Raw genomic sequence first — 18204 nt, 5'->3', positions numbered from 1 at the left:
GCAATCACCGGTATGCGTAATCACAAGTGTTTATACACAAGTGTATAAATTTCAACACAGCAACGACATATGCAAATATTATTTAAATGTTGTGCGCATAAATGGAACCACAGACCCACGGGTAGGGTAATGCACAATATTCTTATTATGTATATATTTCAAACGATGTTTCACGCAAGTGTTGAGCTTTATCGGATCTCCATGAAGCTAAACCCTGTGCAAAACGTCGTCTTTGTATTCGTTTTGTACATGATCGGCAAACATGTCGTCACGACGCAGTGAGTCCAGGCTCTACCTCTCTTGTTTTACCTCTGTGATGGATCTCAGTGTCATGTTATGATGAAGCAGTAACAATAACAAATTTTTGGAATCATTGTAACAGCCTGACAGACTTAGTGAATCACTGTAACATAGCCTGACAGACTTAATAAATCACTGTAACATAGCCTGACAGACTTAATGAATCACTGTAACATAGCCTGACAGACTTAATGAATCACTGTAACATAGCCTGACAGACTTAATGAATCACTGTAACATAGCCTGACAGACTTAATGAATCACTGTAACATAGCCTGACAGACTTAATGAATCATTGCAACATAGCCTGACAGACTTAATGAATCATTGCAACATACCCTGACAGACTTAATGAATCATTGGGGGTTTAAACCCATGGCGAATGAGTCGTAAAACTCGTTCCCTGGTTTGTTTACAATCGTGTTATTACGACTGCGTGAGTCATAGTCTATGTTAATCTCACCAAACCTCACCTCACCAAACCTCACCCCACCAAACCTCACCTCACCAAACCTCACCTCACCAAACCTCACCTCACCAAACCTCACCTCACCAAACCTCACCCCACCAAACCTCACCCCACCAAACCTCACCTCACCAAACCTCACTTCACCTAACCGAGACAGCAAATGTTAAAGTTTTCATATTTCAAGATGAACGAAGATCAGTTGCTGTGACACTGGCTGGCCAAACTCGAAACCAAACTTCCTAAATGACGTAAGAGATCGATGAATAATTATCATAAGCAATTTTATGAAAACGGTCCTGCCGAGCCAATTAACTTGCCAGCAGATCTAGTAATCTTTTAGATTACATTTATGTTTGATTACACTAATATCTTTTTTTACAAAGTATGAGGAGAAATAGTGAGGGGTGAGGGTTCACAAACCATGGTATATGCCAGTATGAGAGTAATATTATATTAATGGGGAAACATTAAACCCATTTGGGTTATACAGAGCTTGGGGAATGGGGAGTAATCCGGTTTAATTTATTCAGAATAATGGCAGAGCCAGTTACTTGGATCAAGAACCCATCACAGGCATCAAGCACTTCCTTGATGGGCGTTTTAATCACTTTTCTTTTTAGCTATATTCTAAGAGAATTTTTTTTAATTTTTAAAGAAAAAATATATCTAATTTTTAAGTGAAGTGCATAGATTATTTAACGTAAGTAATAAATCATTAGTGATTATATAAAATTAATGTTTTTTCTCAAATAACAAAAATCATTTCAAAATTGATTTGTAACTCACCTGATACAGTCGACAAAACTTGAAATCCCAGGCTAGTAAATCCAGGTCGTCTTCCGTCATCTCGCTCTCGGAGTCCAGGAAGGACGCTGATCTGTTATCCTGCAGGTATTCCTGAAGGCGGTCATCGCAGTAGTGTAGGCAGCACGACCTGGACCTTCTCGGGTTATTCAGGTCCTTTGAGGAGTCACACTTTCGCGGGCTGAAGCTTCGAGCTCTGTTCTTCTTGAAGCCTGACTTAGTTCGCGGCGGCGGCGATGGAGTCACAGGTATTTCCTGGCTTGTGGTCGAAGGCGCTCGCGTTATAAACTCAATATTCACCATTCTCTTTTCATTCATCCTTCTGTTTTCACACTTATTCACTTCGTTTGGCAAATTATAATCGTTTTTTTCTTTTAGCGAGGTATTTCGATTGGTTTGTGATTGTTGTGAGGCTGTGTCTGCGCTGGTCTCCAGATTTTCTTTCAGCGAGGTGTCGTTGGTGTTACTCCTCACTGGATGTGTCTCAGGTACATTGACGTAGATTGGCTGGGAATTGCGCTTAACTTGCTCATAGGTGTTAGTGACTTTCTCTTGTGTCAGTATCGTGTCCCTAATAAAATCACTGGCCGAATAGCGTCTTCTTGGTAGCAGCTTCGAAGTGCTGCTAATATTACTTGCACAGGAAGTGTTGCGGTGGCTGTCCAGGGCATCGCCTGCAAACACACTGTCATCTTCGGTATCTGCTGGATCAGAGAGTACTGGAAAGCCTTCATCTTCGTCCTGTTGGCTGTTCCCGAAGGTGATAACAAGGCTGGTGCTGCAGTGACCTTCATCAGAAAGGTAGCCAGAAATACTCTGCTGGTCTTCTACATCGCCGTCTCCTCCAACGTAGATGGCAGAGTCGCTGGACATTCGGGTTCTAGAGTGATTTCGTCTTGGTGGGGCTTCTGGCAGATAGCTTTCCAAATAAGAACTGCTTCCTACGGCTGTTAACCTATCTACTCTTTTAACTGCATCATTAACTTGAGATAAATTTCTACGAATTTTATCTTTTAATTTTCCATCCACTACTGGCATCGAATCTTTGTACTGCGTATTCATTTCTTCACTCGCCACACCATCATGCGTGAAGGCAACCAGTCCCTTGAGAACTATTCTGGCACTTGGTTCCTGACTGATAAAAGAGTTGCGTGAATTTGACTTGCATGAATGTCCACCCTTCTCATTTGTACTTTTACCCTCGAGCCTTTCAATTTCATAATGATCCATTTCCTTATCACTGACGACTGGAATAATGCAACACTTCTTCTTCCCTAAATTGACATCGAAGTCACCTTCGATCTTCCCATCGCCAAGAATCTCTGTTTGTGAAACTGCTATAACACAGGTGTTGTCTTCATGCGCACCTGAAGGCACGACCCCTGCAGAGTCATGTTGATATTGCTGGCAGAGGTAGTCCAAACGCAAAACAGGCGATGGTGTTCTTGGTGGTGATCCATTTAGGAAGAGAACACCGAGACCTTCCTCAGGAGAAGACACTAACGTGACCAGCGACTCGACCACCTCTCCGTCAGAAGAGGTGTCGTCCTGGTGAGAATAAGGCAGCAGGCACGAGTAAGGGTGCTTGTCCAGTCGCCATGCCATAGTGGCTCCAAAACTGATGATATAATCTTGAATCTTTTACATATTGCCTCAATAATATAGTTACATTTCTCACTCATTGCCAATGTTTTTAATGACTGTTCTGAAAATTAAAATATTTTTTTGTGGTTGCGATAGTATTAGTGAATTTCCAGGTGCTTTCGTGATTTCTCACATAATCAAGGAATATAAGAAATCACGAGTGCTTGGAAAATCACTATTTTTTCACAGTGGTTAATTTGCATATTGATATATCACCTGAAGAAACACTCAGAAAAAGAAGATGATATTCACGACAATGTATATAATTCAGAAGATATTCCTTCTCATCAAACAAAATTATCTTTAAGGTTCACACAGTGTCCACCTGAGTGAGCGTAACAACCAACTACCCGGCAGCAGGAGATTACCACGAATCTTCTCATATATATTAAGAATTGCGCAAAGACGTTATTACAAAACTTCTCAACCAGTGTCTCTCCTTCTCTACCTCTCACTCTCTCTTTCTCTCTCTCTCTCTCTCTCTCTCTCTCTCTCTCTCTCCCCTCGCTTCAAGGGAGGCATCTTAACACTGGTAAAAGACTCTTGAGGGAAGAAACTTTAACTACCTTAACATTCCTTGAATCTACCAAGATTCAAACTCGTAGGAATCTAAGGTAGAGCTAATCCAAAATTATTATAATAATCCTCTTCCCTCCCTCCTTTCTTCCATTCTCTTCTTTCCCTCAGCTCCAGCTTCCCTTTCTCTCTTCCTATCTCATTTTACTGCCTACAGATAACTGATAAATTACCTCAGCATCGTATGGGATACAGCGTCGACTGTGCGGTTCAGTGTTGACTCTGATACAGCATCAGTTAATACTGACTAGTACACAACCAGCACATAGGAGAAAGAAGCTTCTAACTGCGTCTCGGAGAAGGAGCTCCCTCTTCTTCGTGTGTTAGTGTGACAAGTCAATGATCCAAGTCGGACCGAAACGTCGTCGTAAGCTTCTCTCTCCTATGTGCGGGTTATTTGTGTATTGTTCCAGTCACGGTGTTGTGACTGTTACCCATCGTCTCTCTTCATGCCTTCTCTCGTACTGCCATCTGTTTTGTTCTCTAAGTTATCACCTAGAGCCTGGTTGGTCAGGGTCGAGGCTAGAGAAGCATCTACCAGTTCTTGTGGTTAAGTACCTTCACAAGTTTAGCGCTTCACGTAAATTATTTCGTCGTCTTGATAGTCTCTGACTGACGAGATAGTTAATTTTCTCCTTTCACCCACGACTGCTTTCACGGTTTATCATTTACGTGTGTGTGTGTGTGTGTGTGTGTGTGTGTGTGTGTGTGTGTGTGTGTGTGTGTGTGTGTGTGTGTGTGTGTGTGTGTGTGTGTGTGTGTGTGTGCGCTCACCAAATTGTGGTTGCGTGGGTTGAGTATAATCTCCTGGCCCTGCCTCTTCACTGGTCTCCACTAGGTTCACTTTCTCCTTGTTCCATGAGCTTTATCATACCTCTTCTTAAAGCTATGTATGGATCCTACCTCCTGCGTATGTGTGTGTGTGTGTGTGTGTGTGTGTGTGTGTGTGTGTGTGTGTGTGTGTGTGTGTGTGTGTGTGTGTGTGTGTGACTGCCTAAGTGTATCTGTATTTCTAATTATATATTTGTAACAACCAATTTGCAGTCACTGACTCGTAACCACCAGAAACAGTCATGCTTGTGGGGTCCTGTCTTGTGTTTAAGTAACTGGTTCAATTTTCCAGTGTTCCTTTGTTGCTCCTTAAAAAAAAATTATGGCTTCTAATATCACTTTAACACAGTTGTTTCCTCAGTTGCTATCATTTGTTCCTCCCGTTGATGTAGCTGAGACATCATCTACGCCTGTTCTTTCGTATATTCTTCCTCATTTGTTACCACTTGTGCTCCCGTTGATGTAGCTGAGACATCATCTACGCCTGTTCTTTCGTATATTCTTCCTCATTTGTTACCACTTGTGCTCCCGTTGATGTAGCTGAGACATCATCTACGCCTGTTATTTCGTATATTCTTCCTCATTTGTTACCACTTGTGCTCCCGTTGATGTAGCTGAGACATCATCTACGCCTGTTCTTTCGTATATTCTTCCTCATTTGTTACCACTTGTGCTCCCGTTGATGTAGTTGAGACATTATCTACATCTCTTTCGTATTTTTTTGCAACCTGTGTTTTTTTTTTATTTTATTTTGTCTACGTGTTGTTTAGGTTCGGTCATTACACCACAGGTGTGCGTTCGCGTACTCACCTATATGTACTCATGCGTATGTGGTTGCAGGTGACTGAGTCTCAGCTCCTGGCCTCCGCCCCTTCGCTGGGGCTACTAAGTTCACTCCCGGCTTCGAGAGCGTGTGTGCATGTGCGTGAGTGCATGTGCGGGTATGTATGTGCATGTATACGTTCGTGTACTTGAGCACACAGAGTTTGGGACGTCAGAGTTAGATGGGGAACTTTGGGAAAATTACAGACATTTGACGATATCCTGGAGGACGTCACTCGTTATTACACACGATGACGAGGAGGACCAGGAAGAAGATGTGGAGAGACTAGGAAAAGGAGTAAGATGTGGGAAATGAGGAAGAGGATAAGGAGAAGGAGGAACAGAAGAGACAAAGAGGAGGGACAAGGAGGAGAAAATAAAGGAAGGCCTTTAAAAATGTTATTATTTCCATTACTGAATTTCCTGGTCAATGAAGACGCCTCTCTTTTCTTAAATTTTGCACACAGCTGGTTCCCAGTGCCAGTCTGGTGTGTCTCGAAGTGCTGGCTACAGCACACAGCTGGTTATATTAGTGCCAGTCTGGAGTGTCTCGAAGCGCTGGCTACAGCACACAGCTGGTTACATCAGTGCCAGTTTGGTGTGTCTCGAAGCGCTTGCTACAGCACACGGCTGGTTATATCAGTGCCAGTCTGGTGTGTCTCGAAGCGCTGGCTACAGCACACAGCTGGTTATATCAGTGCCAGTTTGGTGTGTCTCGAAGCGCTGGCTACAGCACACAGCTGGTTTTCAGTACCAGTCTGGAGCGAAATGAATGCTGGCACGAACCAACGTCTCTCCCCTCCACCTGCTGAGTACTTCTGTGGAGGAACAAACTTTTCTCTGCATTACTCGCTTTTGTTATTCGTTTCATATGCTTATATTTTGAAGGTAATTTCCGATCATGTTCCATAGCTAGTTTGTCACCATCAACCCAACACTAACTACTATGCACATTTGTTTCCTTACTTGGTTAAGCGCTAGTAGTTAGGGCAATCACATATGGGCTTTAGACCACCACTATGCCACTGTCTACATCAGTCTACCTGGTTCTTGGACAATACTGTGCCACTGGCGTCTACATCAGTCTACCTGGTCTTCGACACTGCTGTACCATCGATGTCTACATCAGTCTACCCGGTCTTGGACACTGCTGTACCACTGATGTCTACATCAGTGGCACACTGACTGGGCCACTGATATCTATAGTCATTTTTCCCGTTATATTGTAACCTAACTAGCTTCCAATACGCATCTTTTATTATTATTATTATTATTAGCAGGAGCAGCAGTAATAGTAGTAGTAGTAGTAGTAGTAGTAGTAGTATCAATAGTATAATCACGGGAAGCACCAAACTCGTAAGTCATGCATCGCCTGTAGGTTAATGGATGGTAATTAGATATGATCAAAGAAAAATCAAAATTGCTCAAATTCCTTGGATCCAGATCGTTTGACGATCTTCAAAGCTCCCCCCCTACTCACCCCACTCATACTCACGTCCTAGACTGCCTTCCATATCACCCGTTAACATGTCACCTCTGATGTATATCGTGCGATGGGGAAAATGGCCTTCGTAATAAATTATATATATATATATATATATATATATATATATATATATATATATATATATATATATATATGTATATATTTATTACGACAGGGGATAGGTCACTAGCTTCAAGTTACTGTTCCATTAACCTGACCTGAATCTCGCAATCGTCCTTGAGTCTCTCCTTGTATTTTTTTTTTTCGAGTGTGCGCTTTGCTGCATTTCTCTGTCTCTTTCTTTTTTATATTTTATACGAGTTTCGAACCGAAACTGGACAGCATATGTAAGGCTGGGTTTAATTAGTTATAAAGTATTATTATTGTTAAGAGAGAGAGAGAGAGAGAGAGAGAGAGAGAGAGAGAGAGAATCGATGATTGAGGTTTCCATCCCCTTCTGATTCACCCGCTGTCATAGTCACCACACCTACTAATATCTAAGTCACCCCATCATCGCAGCTTTCCCCCAACACCCCCACCATGTTCACTATAGCCTTCCTCCGTCAATACACCCTCAGCACCGCCACCATGATCTCCAGTCTTTCGTCAACACTACACCTTCACCACTACCACCACCACCATTTCCTGCACCATGTTTGGAGTGTTTTCTCTCTAGCATTGGTTACAAGTTGCTCCCCACCGTGACTCAACGAAACGAACCTCGTTGTTTCCATCTCACCTACACTTCTACACCTCCACACACCTACACTTCAACTGCATCTTTATACACCTTCACTTCAGCTGCACCCTCAGACACCTTCACTCACGTTCACTTCAGCTCTACCTTAAGACACCACTTCAGCGAGGACATTGACACGTAACAACAAACACTTTCTTTATCCGGTGATATAAATGACACTGGAATTCTGGAAATACTTTGCGATTTCATAAGAGCACTCATTTCCTCAATGAAAACTTCACCTCCTTTCCAGGTAATTATCTTCGATGGTGGTGATGGATAATGACAGCGCCGAACCAACACTGAGAGAGAGAAAGAAAGAGAAACTCGACCTCCGAAGAATCTCTTCGATCTCCCCATAAACCGCACTCGGACGTACTATTTCTGATATTCCTTAAAAATCCAATCACATAGGCCTGATATTTTTTTGCAAATCATTGTTTACAAGCGACGAAGAACTTGTGTGAAGCATAAGAACAATGAAAAGGAACTAGGCGAGTGAACATCACACTAGACACATCACAGGACTCGCACATCACGCAGGCTAAACCAGCAGATAACTAAGGTAAGTAGATAAGTATATCAACCGTTTAGCATCAACTGGTTCACGTGAAGAGCTGGCAAACGGAAGATCAGTCTTCACTCTTCTAACTGCAGTCTATCAGGACATTAAATAAGACGTACGTGAGGCCAGTCATAAGAACATGCAGCACCGGTATGGATCCCACAGCTGATCAAACACGTACATATGGTCAATAAAGGCTAAGGGTTCGCTGCTAGACTAGTACAGGAGTTTAGGAGCAGAAAAACACGGAGGAGTCGGAGAGAATCGATTCTAGCTACATCAGATTATTTAATGAGCAGGAAAGACACGATTTCGATTTAAGATACTCAAAGAACGTGACAGAGTGAATCGGGACAGACTGATATATAGGGAACGGGGCCAAGGGAGGCACAGATGTAAGCTACAAGACACAGGTGTGCCACGGGTACATTGAAGTACACTAAATATGAACGAAATCGGACGATAAATAAAAAAAAGCTTCAGGTCATAATTTTAGTTGTCCCTTAAGAGCTATTTCAACTTGACCACAGCTCTCTCTCTCTCTCTCTCTCACTCTTTCACTCTCCCACACAAACACACACACACACACACACGCAGAATACTAACAGTTACACGACCCTCTGATACTCATCTTACATCTGGCTGATATTTCTGAAGTTATATTTAATGCAGAGGACAAACACCAAGCATGTAACATATGGCAGACAGCCGACCTGCAGTAAACTACAGCTAACATGCAGTAAACTACAGCTAACATGCAGTAAACTACAGCTAACATGCAGTAAACTACAGCTAACATGCAGTAAACTACAGCTAACATGCAGTAAACTACAGCTAACATGCAGTAAACTACAGCTAACATGCAGTAAACTACAGCTAACATGCAGTAAACTACAGCTAACATGCAGTAAACTACAGCTAACATGCAGTATGCTGGTATTCGACCCTTGACATACAGTTAGCTGGTAGCTGATCCCTGACACACTTGTTAGTAATTGAAGACTGAACACTGAGCAGACAGGTGATATTTAATACACAGATCTGATGGGCAAGTCACAAGTTGCAAAAGCCAATGATAATCAATACCTAAATTATATTTAGTATAAATGCAGTAAACATAGCAACGAAATCTAAATATTAATCCCTGGTAAACTGAATGTTAATCCACCGGCTGCGACCGTCTGCTCATCTCATGGGTAATTTGCTCATCAAACATGTGCCACACTTGTATCACACATGTCAAGCTAGAAATATATATATATAGGGTGACTCAGCGAAATTAATTCACACCTGCATATTGATATTCCTTCACACATGTTCATTAATCACACTTGACACACATGCTAACCCATTCCTTCACACCTGTGCATATTTCATCCCACCCTGCTCTTATTCACCCTACCCTGTTTCTCTCTCTCATCCCTTCTCCCCTTCATAAGACCCTGCCTTCCCTTTCACACGTTCTTACCTCTTCTTCCCTCCCTGTAAGGTTATATACACTGTAAACTACTTGTCTTACAGTGTATACACTAAAAGTCTACTTTTATGCCCAATTTTTAAGGCTTTAAAGGATACTTGAGTGTTTCTGAACAAAAAAGGCACAATACCGTGACTGGAACAATATACAAATAACCCGAACATAGAAGAAACTTACAACGACGTTTCGGACCAACTTGGACCATTTACAGAATCACAATAACACAAAAGAGTGAGGGAGCCAGTATACTTGGTCCTCAGTATACTTCCTCAGTATACTGATTGGGTGTGCAGTCAAAATGCTTTAAATTAAATTAACCAATCCTCCTTGTTCTTCCTAAGGATTTTTTTTGTCCCCTTTTCACTTTTTCCTGTCTCTCTCCCATATGCTTCCCTCTTCATCCTTTCCCGCCCCCTCTACATTGATCTATTTCCAATATCGACACGATTACACAGTCATTATTGACTGTGTTTTCTCTCTACACCAGGTCAATAGTGTTATAGTGACGCCCGCTTACACATCACCTGCACCACAAATGTATCTAGAGCAGGTGGTGGTAGGGGTGGTCGGGATGTTGTTGGGTGGGATGGGGTAGGGGTGACGGTGGGTAGCTATCTAAAGGGGTGGTGGTAATAGTGGTGGTGATGGCCTAGGTGGTGGTAGTAATGGTGATGGCTGGGGTGGTGTTAGTAGTGGTAATGGCTGGGGTGGTGGTAGGAGTGGTAATGGCTGGGGTGGGGGTAGTAGTGGTAATGGCTGCGGTGGTGGTAATAGTAGTAATGGCTGGGGTGGCGGTGGTAATAGTAGTAATGGCTGGGGTGGCGGTGGTAGTGGTAATGGCTGGGATGGTGGAAGAAGTCAGCCAATACATCATCCCCCCTTTCCCCTCCCAACAAACTTCTACCCTTCTTCCTCCAGTTACCGTTTCCCCTAAGGCTCCTTCCCCTCGCCAGAAAAAAAAATACTCCGGAATACTCGGAGAATAAATTGCCGAGGGTAATGGAAAGAACCTTTTCTGTGCACCAGTCGAGCCCGACAGAAAATTAAATCCCATACAATACTGTAGATAATGTAAAAGAAATGCAGAAAAAAACTGGAGAAGACAAGAAAACTCTTTCAAGATATTTTCGACAAATTGCGACGTGCACAGGAATGCTGTTGCTACAATTAAATATTGATAACTACAAAAGCAGGACACGGAATGTTACCTGGAAGGAGAAAAGCTACAGACAATAGACATAAAAGACAATCTGGGAGTAAACATTGCGCCTAGCAACAAAAGTACGTGCAAATCGTGTAACTCCAACACAGATCTAAGAACTGCTTTAAAAAACCATCTTGAATTATCCTGCAACAGCATAGAACACGTGCCTAATTAAGCATGTAAAAATAAGACATAAGAACATAAGAACATAAGAATGTAGGAACACTGCAGAAGGCCTACTGGCCCATACGAGGCAGGTCCTTATCAAAACGACAGAAGGTCCTTATCAAAACGACCTAAAGGTTAGCAAGAAGACTGACACCAGAACTGACGGAAAATAACTAAAAGGGAAAAAAATGGAACTCAAACTAACAGCATTAACAGATTACCGGAGGGAGTCATAATCATGAAATACAAAATACTCAAAAGGTTAGATACAGCGGATAAGGATAAAAATATAGACAAATAACATACACAGTCTAACGAGGCCAGAAGTCAGCACAGTTGGTTGTATAAATATACATCCCCTCCCCGCATACAAGGTACAGTCGGGAATTCCTAAGTGTTTGTATGCTGCAGCTGGAGTAAACAGTGTTGTAGGTGCGTCGGCCAGAGGATTATTATTATTATAATCAAGTAAGTAAGTAAGTAAATTTATTCAGGTATACACAATACAGTTACATAGAATTATCATACATAGCAGCATATGTGTAGAGAACCTAGGATAACCCAAAAAAGTCAGACAGAGTGACTTATTTCCATTGGGAAGCGCTAAACCCAGAGGATTATACAGCGCCTAGGGGGGGGGGTGTAAGGCATTCAGGCTTAATTCGGGGAACTGGAGCACAGATCCAATTTCCTAAATCAAGAGCCCCTCACCAACATCAAGGAACCTTCCTTGAGGGGTCGACCAGAGGAGAACTGGGTCACCGGTAAGATCAATTAAACAAAAAAATTAACACCAGTGAATGACAGACTTAACAGTAGTGAACACAAGTATAGTGAGGAATGGTATACCTTGAGGGTATTCCGGGGGTCAACGCCCCCGTGGCCGGTTCTCAACCAGCTCTCCCAGTGGATCAGAGCCTGATCAACCAGGCCGCAAGCAATCCAACATAAGAACCACAACCTTGCTGATCGGGCACTGACTTTTAGTGTAACAAGTGAGTAAATAAGTGAAAGCAACCATGCATCTCAGCCCAGAGTGACTGCCCTGTAACACACCTGTGACAGTTTTCCAGGGTTTTTCCTATCCTCGACGCCCGGCCTGGGGAAATACTTCCTCGACCAGTAAATATTAACAAGGGAAGGCATCTTCAACATCTTAGTAACTAACTTCATGATTTCTTATATAGAGGACTCCGTACACTCGACCCTGCACGGGGAAATAATAATAATAATAATAATAATAATAATAATAATAAATAGGCGTGCAATGATGGGATCGATGTAATTGGCCACTTCACTTAGGGATGCTGGTGAATATTTTAGCACCCAGATGCGATCAGTTCACAGTGTGTGTGTGTGTGTGTGTGTGTGTGTGTGTGTGTGTGTGTGTGTGTGTGTGTGTGTGTGTGTGTGTTAGTTAACGCATGCGTGCGTGCAGAAAGCATCACATGCACGGGCTCTGGAGTCACTGCCACAGGTGGAGATGGGAACGCATCTCTCTGCTTGTTAAGCGTAAACATTAACACAAGAACCGTGGGCGTGGGTTGTAGTGGGTCTTGTTTATTGTTCCCACCGGAAGCCAACAGGAAGCTGAGTGACACTGGTACTAGTACACGCCAGTGGGGGAAGAGAGAGAGAGAGAGAGAGAGAGAGAGAGAGAGAGAGAGAGAGAGAGAGAGAGAGAGAGAGAGAGAGAGAGAGAGAGAGAGAGAGAGAGAGGAGGAGGAGGAGAGTGGAAGGAGAGTGGACGGAGGAGGAAAAGTAAGATGGGATGGTGAAAGAGATAGAGGAGGGAAAGATGAGGGGGTAAGAAAGATGATTTGAAACTGGAGAATGAGTATGCAGAAGGGATGGGGAATTTGAGAGAAAGATAGATAGATAGATAGATAGACAGACAGACAGACAGAGAGAGAGAGAGAGAGAGAGAGAGAGAGAGAGAGAGAGAGAGAGAGAGAGAGAGAGAGAGAGAAAATAAGAAGAAAAAGAGACAGGGAGGGGAAAAAAGATGTGAAAGGATAAAATGGGGGAAATGAAAGAAGGAAGTGTGTGAAAGCGGAAAAAGAAGCAAGAAAGGAAATTTATTCTGCTGGGTAGATGGTAGTGGGTTGTGGTGAGGGTGGTGGTAGTGCTGGTGGTGGTGAGGGTGGTGGTAGTGCTGGTGGTGGTGAGGGTGGTGGTAGTGCTGGTGGTGGTGAGGGTGGTGGTAGTGCTGGTGGTGGTGAGGGTGGTGGTAGTGCTGGTGGTGGTGAGGGTGGTGGTAGTGCTGGTGGTGGCGAGGGTGGTGGTAGTGCTGGTGGTGGCGAGGGTGGTGGTAGTGCTGGTGGTGGTGAGGGTGGTGGTAGTGCTGGTGGTGGTGAGGGTGGTGGTAGTGCTGGTGAGGGTGGTGGTAGTGCTGGTGGTAGTGAGGGTAGTGGTGGTGGTGGTGGTGGTGAGGGTGGTGGTAGTGCTGGTGGTGGTGAGGGTGGTGGTAGTGCTGGTGGTAGTGAGGGTGGTGGTAGTGCTGGTGGTGGTGAGGGTGGTGGTAGTGCTGGTGGTGGTGAGGGTGGTGGTAGTGCTGGTGGTAGTGAGGGTGGTGGTAGTGCTGGTGGTAGTGAGGGTAGTGGTGGTGGTGGTGAGGGTGGTGGTAGTGCTGGTGGTGGTGAGGGTGGTGGTAGTGCTGGTGGTAGTGAGGGTGGTGGTGGTGCTGGTGGTGGTGGTGGTGGTGGTGGTGGGGGTGGTGGTGGTGAGGGTGGTGGTAGTGCTGGTGGTAGTGAGGGTGGTGGTAGTGCTGGTGGTGGTGAGGGTGGTGGTGGTGAGGGTGGTGGTAGTGCTGGTGGTAGTGAGGGTGGTGGTAGTGCTGGTGGTGGTGAGGGTGGTGGTAGTGCTGGTGGTGGTGAGGGTGGTGGTAGTGCTGGTGGTGGTGAGGGTGGTGGTGGTGAGGGTGGTGGTAGTGCTGGTGGTAGTGAGGGTGGTGGTAGTGCTGGTGGTGGTGAGGGTGGTGGTAGTGCTGGTGGTAGTGAGGGTGGTGGTAGTGCTGGTGGTGGTGAGGGTGGTGGTAGTGCTGGTGGTGGTGAGGGTGGTGGTAGTGCTGGTGGTAGTGAGGGTGGTGGTAGTGCTGGTGGTGGTGAGGGTGGTGGTAGTGCTGGTGGTGGTGAGGGTGGTGGTAGTGCTGGTGGTGGTGAGGGTGGTGGTAGTGCTGGTGGTGGTGAGGGTGGTGGTAGTGCTGGTGGTAGTGAGGGTGGTGGTAGTGCTGGTGGTAGTGAGGGTGGTGGTAGTGCTGGTGGTGGTGAGGGTGGTGGTAGTGCTGGTGGTGGTGAGGGTGGTGGTAGTGCTGGTGGTGGTGAGGGTGGTGGTAGTGCTGGTGGTGGTGAGGGTGGTGGTAGTGCTGGTGGTAGTGAGGGTGGTGGTAGTGCTGGTGGTGGTGAGGGTGGTGGTAGTGCTGGTGGTGGTGAGGGTGGTGGTAGTGCTGGTGGTGGTGAGGGTGGTGGTAGTGCTGGTGGTGGTGAGGGTGGTGGTAGTGCTGGTGGTGGTGAGGGTGGTGGTAGTGCTGGTGGTGGTGAGGGTGGTGGTAGTGCTGGTGGTAGTGAGGGTGGTGGTAGTGCTGGTGGTGGTGAGGGTGGTGGTAGTGCTGGTGGTAGTGAGGGTGGTGGTAGTGCTGGTGGTGGTGAGGGTGGTGGTAGTGCTGGTGGTGGTGAGGGTGGTGGTAGTGCTGGTGGTAGTGAGGGTAGTGGTGGTGGTGGTGGTGGTGAGGGTGGTGGTAGTGCTGGTGGTAGTGAGGGTAGTGGTGGTGGTGGTGGTGGTGGTGAGGGTGGTGGTAGTGCTGGTGGTAGTGAGGGTAGTGGTGGTGGTGGTGGTGGTGAGGGTGGTGGTAGTGCTGGTGGTAGTGAGGGTAGTGGTGGTGGTGGTGAGGGTGGTGGTAGTGCTGGTGGTTGTGTGGGTGGTGGTGGTGGTGGTGGTGGTGAGGGTGGTGGTAGTGCTGGTGGTAGTGAGGGTAGTGGTGGTGGTGGTGGTGGTGAGGGTGGTGGTAGTGCTGGTGGTAGTGAGGGTAGTGGTGGTGGTGGTGGTGGTGAGGGTGGTGGTAGTGCTGGTGGTAGTGAGGGTAGTGGTGGTGGTGGTGGTGGTGAGGGTGGTGGTAGTGCTGGTGGTAGTGAGGGTAGTGGTGGTGGTGGTGGTGGTGAGGGTGGTGGTAGTGCTGGTGGTAGTGAGGGTAGTGGTGGTGGTGGTGGTGGTGAGGGTGGTGGTAGTGCTGGTGGTAGTGAGGGTGGTGGTAGTGCTGGTGGTAGTGAGGGTAGTGGTGGTGGTGGTGGTGGTGGTGAGGGTGGTGGTAGTGCTGGTGGTAGTGAGGGTAGTGGTGGTGGTGGTGGTGGTGAGGGTGGTGGTAGTGCTGGTGGTAGTGAGGGTGGTGGTAGTGCTGGTGGTAGTGAGGGTAGTGGTGGTGGTGGTGGTGAGGGTGGTGGTAGTGCTGGTGGTAGTGAGGGTGGTGGTAGTGCTGGTGGTGGTGAGGGTGGTGGTAGTGCTGGTGGTGGTGAGGGTGGTGGTAGTGCTGGTGGTAGTGAGGGTGGTGGTAGTGCTGGTGGTAGTGAGGGGAGTGGTAGTGCTGGTGGTGGTGAGGGTGGTGGTAGTGCTGGTGGTGGTGAGGGTGGTGGTAGTGCTGGTGGTGGTGAGGGTGGTGGTAGTGCTGGTGGTAGTAGTGCTGGTGGTGGTGAGGGTGGTGGTAGTGCTGGTGGTGGTAGTGGTGGTGGTGGTGAGAGTGGTGGTAGTGCTGGTGGTGGTGAGGGTAGTGCTGGTGGTGGTGAGGATGGTGGTAGTGCTGGTGGTAGTGAGGGGAGTGGTAGTGCTGGTGGTGGTGAGGGTGGTGGTAGTGCTGGTGGTGGTGAGGGTGGTGGTAGTGCTGGTGGTGGTAGTGCTGGTGGTGGTGCTGGTGGTGGTAGTGCTGGTGGTGGTGCTGGTGGTGGTAGTGCTGGTGGTGGTGAGGGTGGTGGTAGTGCTGGTGGTGGTGAAGGTAGTGGTAGTGCTGGTGGTGGTGAGGGTGGTGGTAGTGCTGGTGGTGGTGAGGGTAGTGGTGGTGAGGGTGGTGGTAGTGCTGGTGGTGGTGAGGGTGGTGGTAGTGCTGGTGGTGGTGAGGGTGGTGGTAGTGCTGGTGGTGGTGAGGGTAGTGGTAGTGCTGGTGGTGGTGAGGGTGGTGGTGGTGAGGGTAGTGGTAGTGCTGGTGGTGGTGAGGGTAGTGGTGGTGGTGGTGGTGAGGGTGGTGGTAGTCCTGGTGGTGGTGAGGGTGGTGGTAGTGCTGGTGGTGGTGAGGGTAGTGGTGGTGGTGAGGGTGGTGGTAGTCCTGGTGGTGGTGAGGGTGGTGGTAGTGCTGGTGGTGGTGAGGGTAGTGGTGGTGGTGGTGGTGAGGGTGGTGGTAGTGGTGGTGAGGGTGGTGGTAGTGCTGGTGGTGGTGAGGGTGGTGGTAGTGCTGGTGGTGGTGAGGGTAGTGGTGGTGGTGGTGAGGGTAGTGGTGGTGGTGGTGAGGGTGGTGGTAGTGCTGGTGGTGGTGAGGGTAGTGGTGGTGGTGGTGAGGGTGGTGGTAGTGCTGGTGGTGGTGTGGGTAGTGGTGGTGGTGAGGGTGGTGGTAGTGCTGGTGGTGGTGTGGGTAGTGGTGGTGGTGGTGGTAGTGCTGGTGGTGGTGAGGGTAGTGGTGGTGGTGGTGAGGGTGGTGGTAGTGCTGGTGAGGGTGGTGGTAGTGCTGGTGGTGGTGAGGGTGGTGGTAGTGCTGGTGGTGGTGAGGGTGGTGGTAGTGCTGGTGGTGGTGAGGGTAGTGGTAGTGCTGGTGGTGGTGAGGGTGGTGGTAGTGCTGGTGGTGGTGAGGGTAGTGGTGGTGAGGGTGGTGGTAGTGCTGGTGGTGGTGAGGGTAGTAGTGGTGAGGGTGGTGGTAGTGCTGGTGGTGGTGAGGGTGGTGGTAGTGCTGGTGGTGGTGAGGGTGGTGGTAGTGCTGGTGGTGGTGAGGGTGGTGGTAGTGCTGGTGGTGGTGAGGGTAGTGGTGGTGGTGGTGGTGAGGGTGGTGGTAGTGGTGGTGGTGGTGATGGTGGTGGTGGTGAGGGTGGTGGTGATGGTGGTGGTGAGGGTGGTGGTAGTGCTGGTGGTGGTGAGGGTAGTGGTGGTGGTGGTGAGGGTGGTGGTAGTGCTGGTGAGGGTGGTGGTAGTGCTGGTGAGGGTGGTGGTAGTGCTGGTGAGGGTGGTGGTAGTGCTGGTGGTGGTGAGGGTGGTGGTAGTGCTGGTGGTGGTGAGGGTAGTGGTGGTGGTGGTGAGGGTGGTGGTAGTGCTGGTGGTGGTGAGGGTGGTGGTAGTGCTGGTGGTGGTGAGGGTAGTGGTAGTGCTGGTGGTGGTGAGGGTGGTGGTGGTGAGGGTAGTGGTAGTGCTGGTGGTGGTGAGGGTAGTGGTGGTGGTGGTGGTGAGGGTGGTGGTAGTCCTGGTGGTGGTGAGGGTGGTGGTAGTGCTGGTGGTGGTGAGGGTAGTGGTGGTGGTGGTGGTGAGGGTGGTGGTAGTCCTGGTGGTGGTGAGGGTGGTGGTAGTGCTGGTGGTGGTGAGGGTAGTGGTGGTGGTGGTGAGGGTGGTGGTGGTGGTGGTGATGGTGGTGGTGGTGGTGGTGAGGGTGGTGGTAGTGGTGGTGAGGGTGGTGGTAGTGCTGGTGGTGGTGAGGGTGGTGGTAGTGCTGGTGGTGGTGAGGGTAGTGGTGGTGGTGGTGAGGGTAGTGGTGGTGGTGGTGAGGGTGGTGGTAGTGCTGGTGGTGGTGAGGGTAGTGGTGGTGGTGGTGAGGGTGGTGGTAGTGCTGGTGGTGGTGAGGGTAGTGGTGGTGGTGGTGAGGGTGGTGGTAGTGCTGGTGGTGGTGAGGGTAGTGGTGGTGGTGGTGAGGGTGGTGGTAGTGCTGGTGGTGGTGAGGGTGGTGGTAGTGCTGGTGGTGGTGAGGGTAGTGGTGGTGGTGGTGAGGGTGGTGGTAGTGCTGGTGAGGGTGGTGGTAGTGCTGGTGGTGGTGAGGGTGGTGGTAGTGCTGGTGGTGGTGAGGGTGGTGGTAGTGCTGGTGGTGGTGAGGGTAGTGGTAGTGCTGGTGGTGGTGAGGGTGGTGGTAGTGCTGGTGGTGGTGAGGGTAGTGGTGGTGAGGGT

At 48.0% G+C, this 18204-nt stretch overlaps 1 protein-coding gene across 5 annotated transcripts in view; it reads right to left on the bottom strand.

The window, feature by feature from the left end:
- The window catches only part of LOC128695634 (uncharacterized), a 556361-nt gene that overhangs the window by 403108 nt on the left and 135049 nt on the right, over positions 1 to 18204 (bottom strand). The window contains exon 2 of one of the 5 annotated variants that reach the window (XM_070093281.1): positions 1556 to 3278. The exons of the other annotated variants lie outside the window; for them this stretch is intronic. Coding sequence (XP_069949382.1) covers positions 1556 to 3178 — 1623 coding nt within the window. The 5' untranslated portion in view covers positions 3179 to 3278. The remainder of the gene's footprint in view (positions 1 to 1555; positions 3279 to 18204) is intronic. 5 annotated transcript variants of the gene reach the window in all.

Source organism: Cherax quadricarinatus, chromosome 42, assembly GCF_038502225.1.
Source record: "Cherax quadricarinatus isolate ZL_2023a chromosome 42, ASM3850222v1, whole genome shotgun sequence".
Classification (NCBI taxonomy): Eukaryota; Metazoa; Arthropoda; class Malacostraca; order Decapoda; family Parastacidae; genus Cherax; species Cherax quadricarinatus.
Note: the sequence above shows the minus strand (reverse complement) of the source record. Positions and strands in the feature narration are given on the sequence as shown.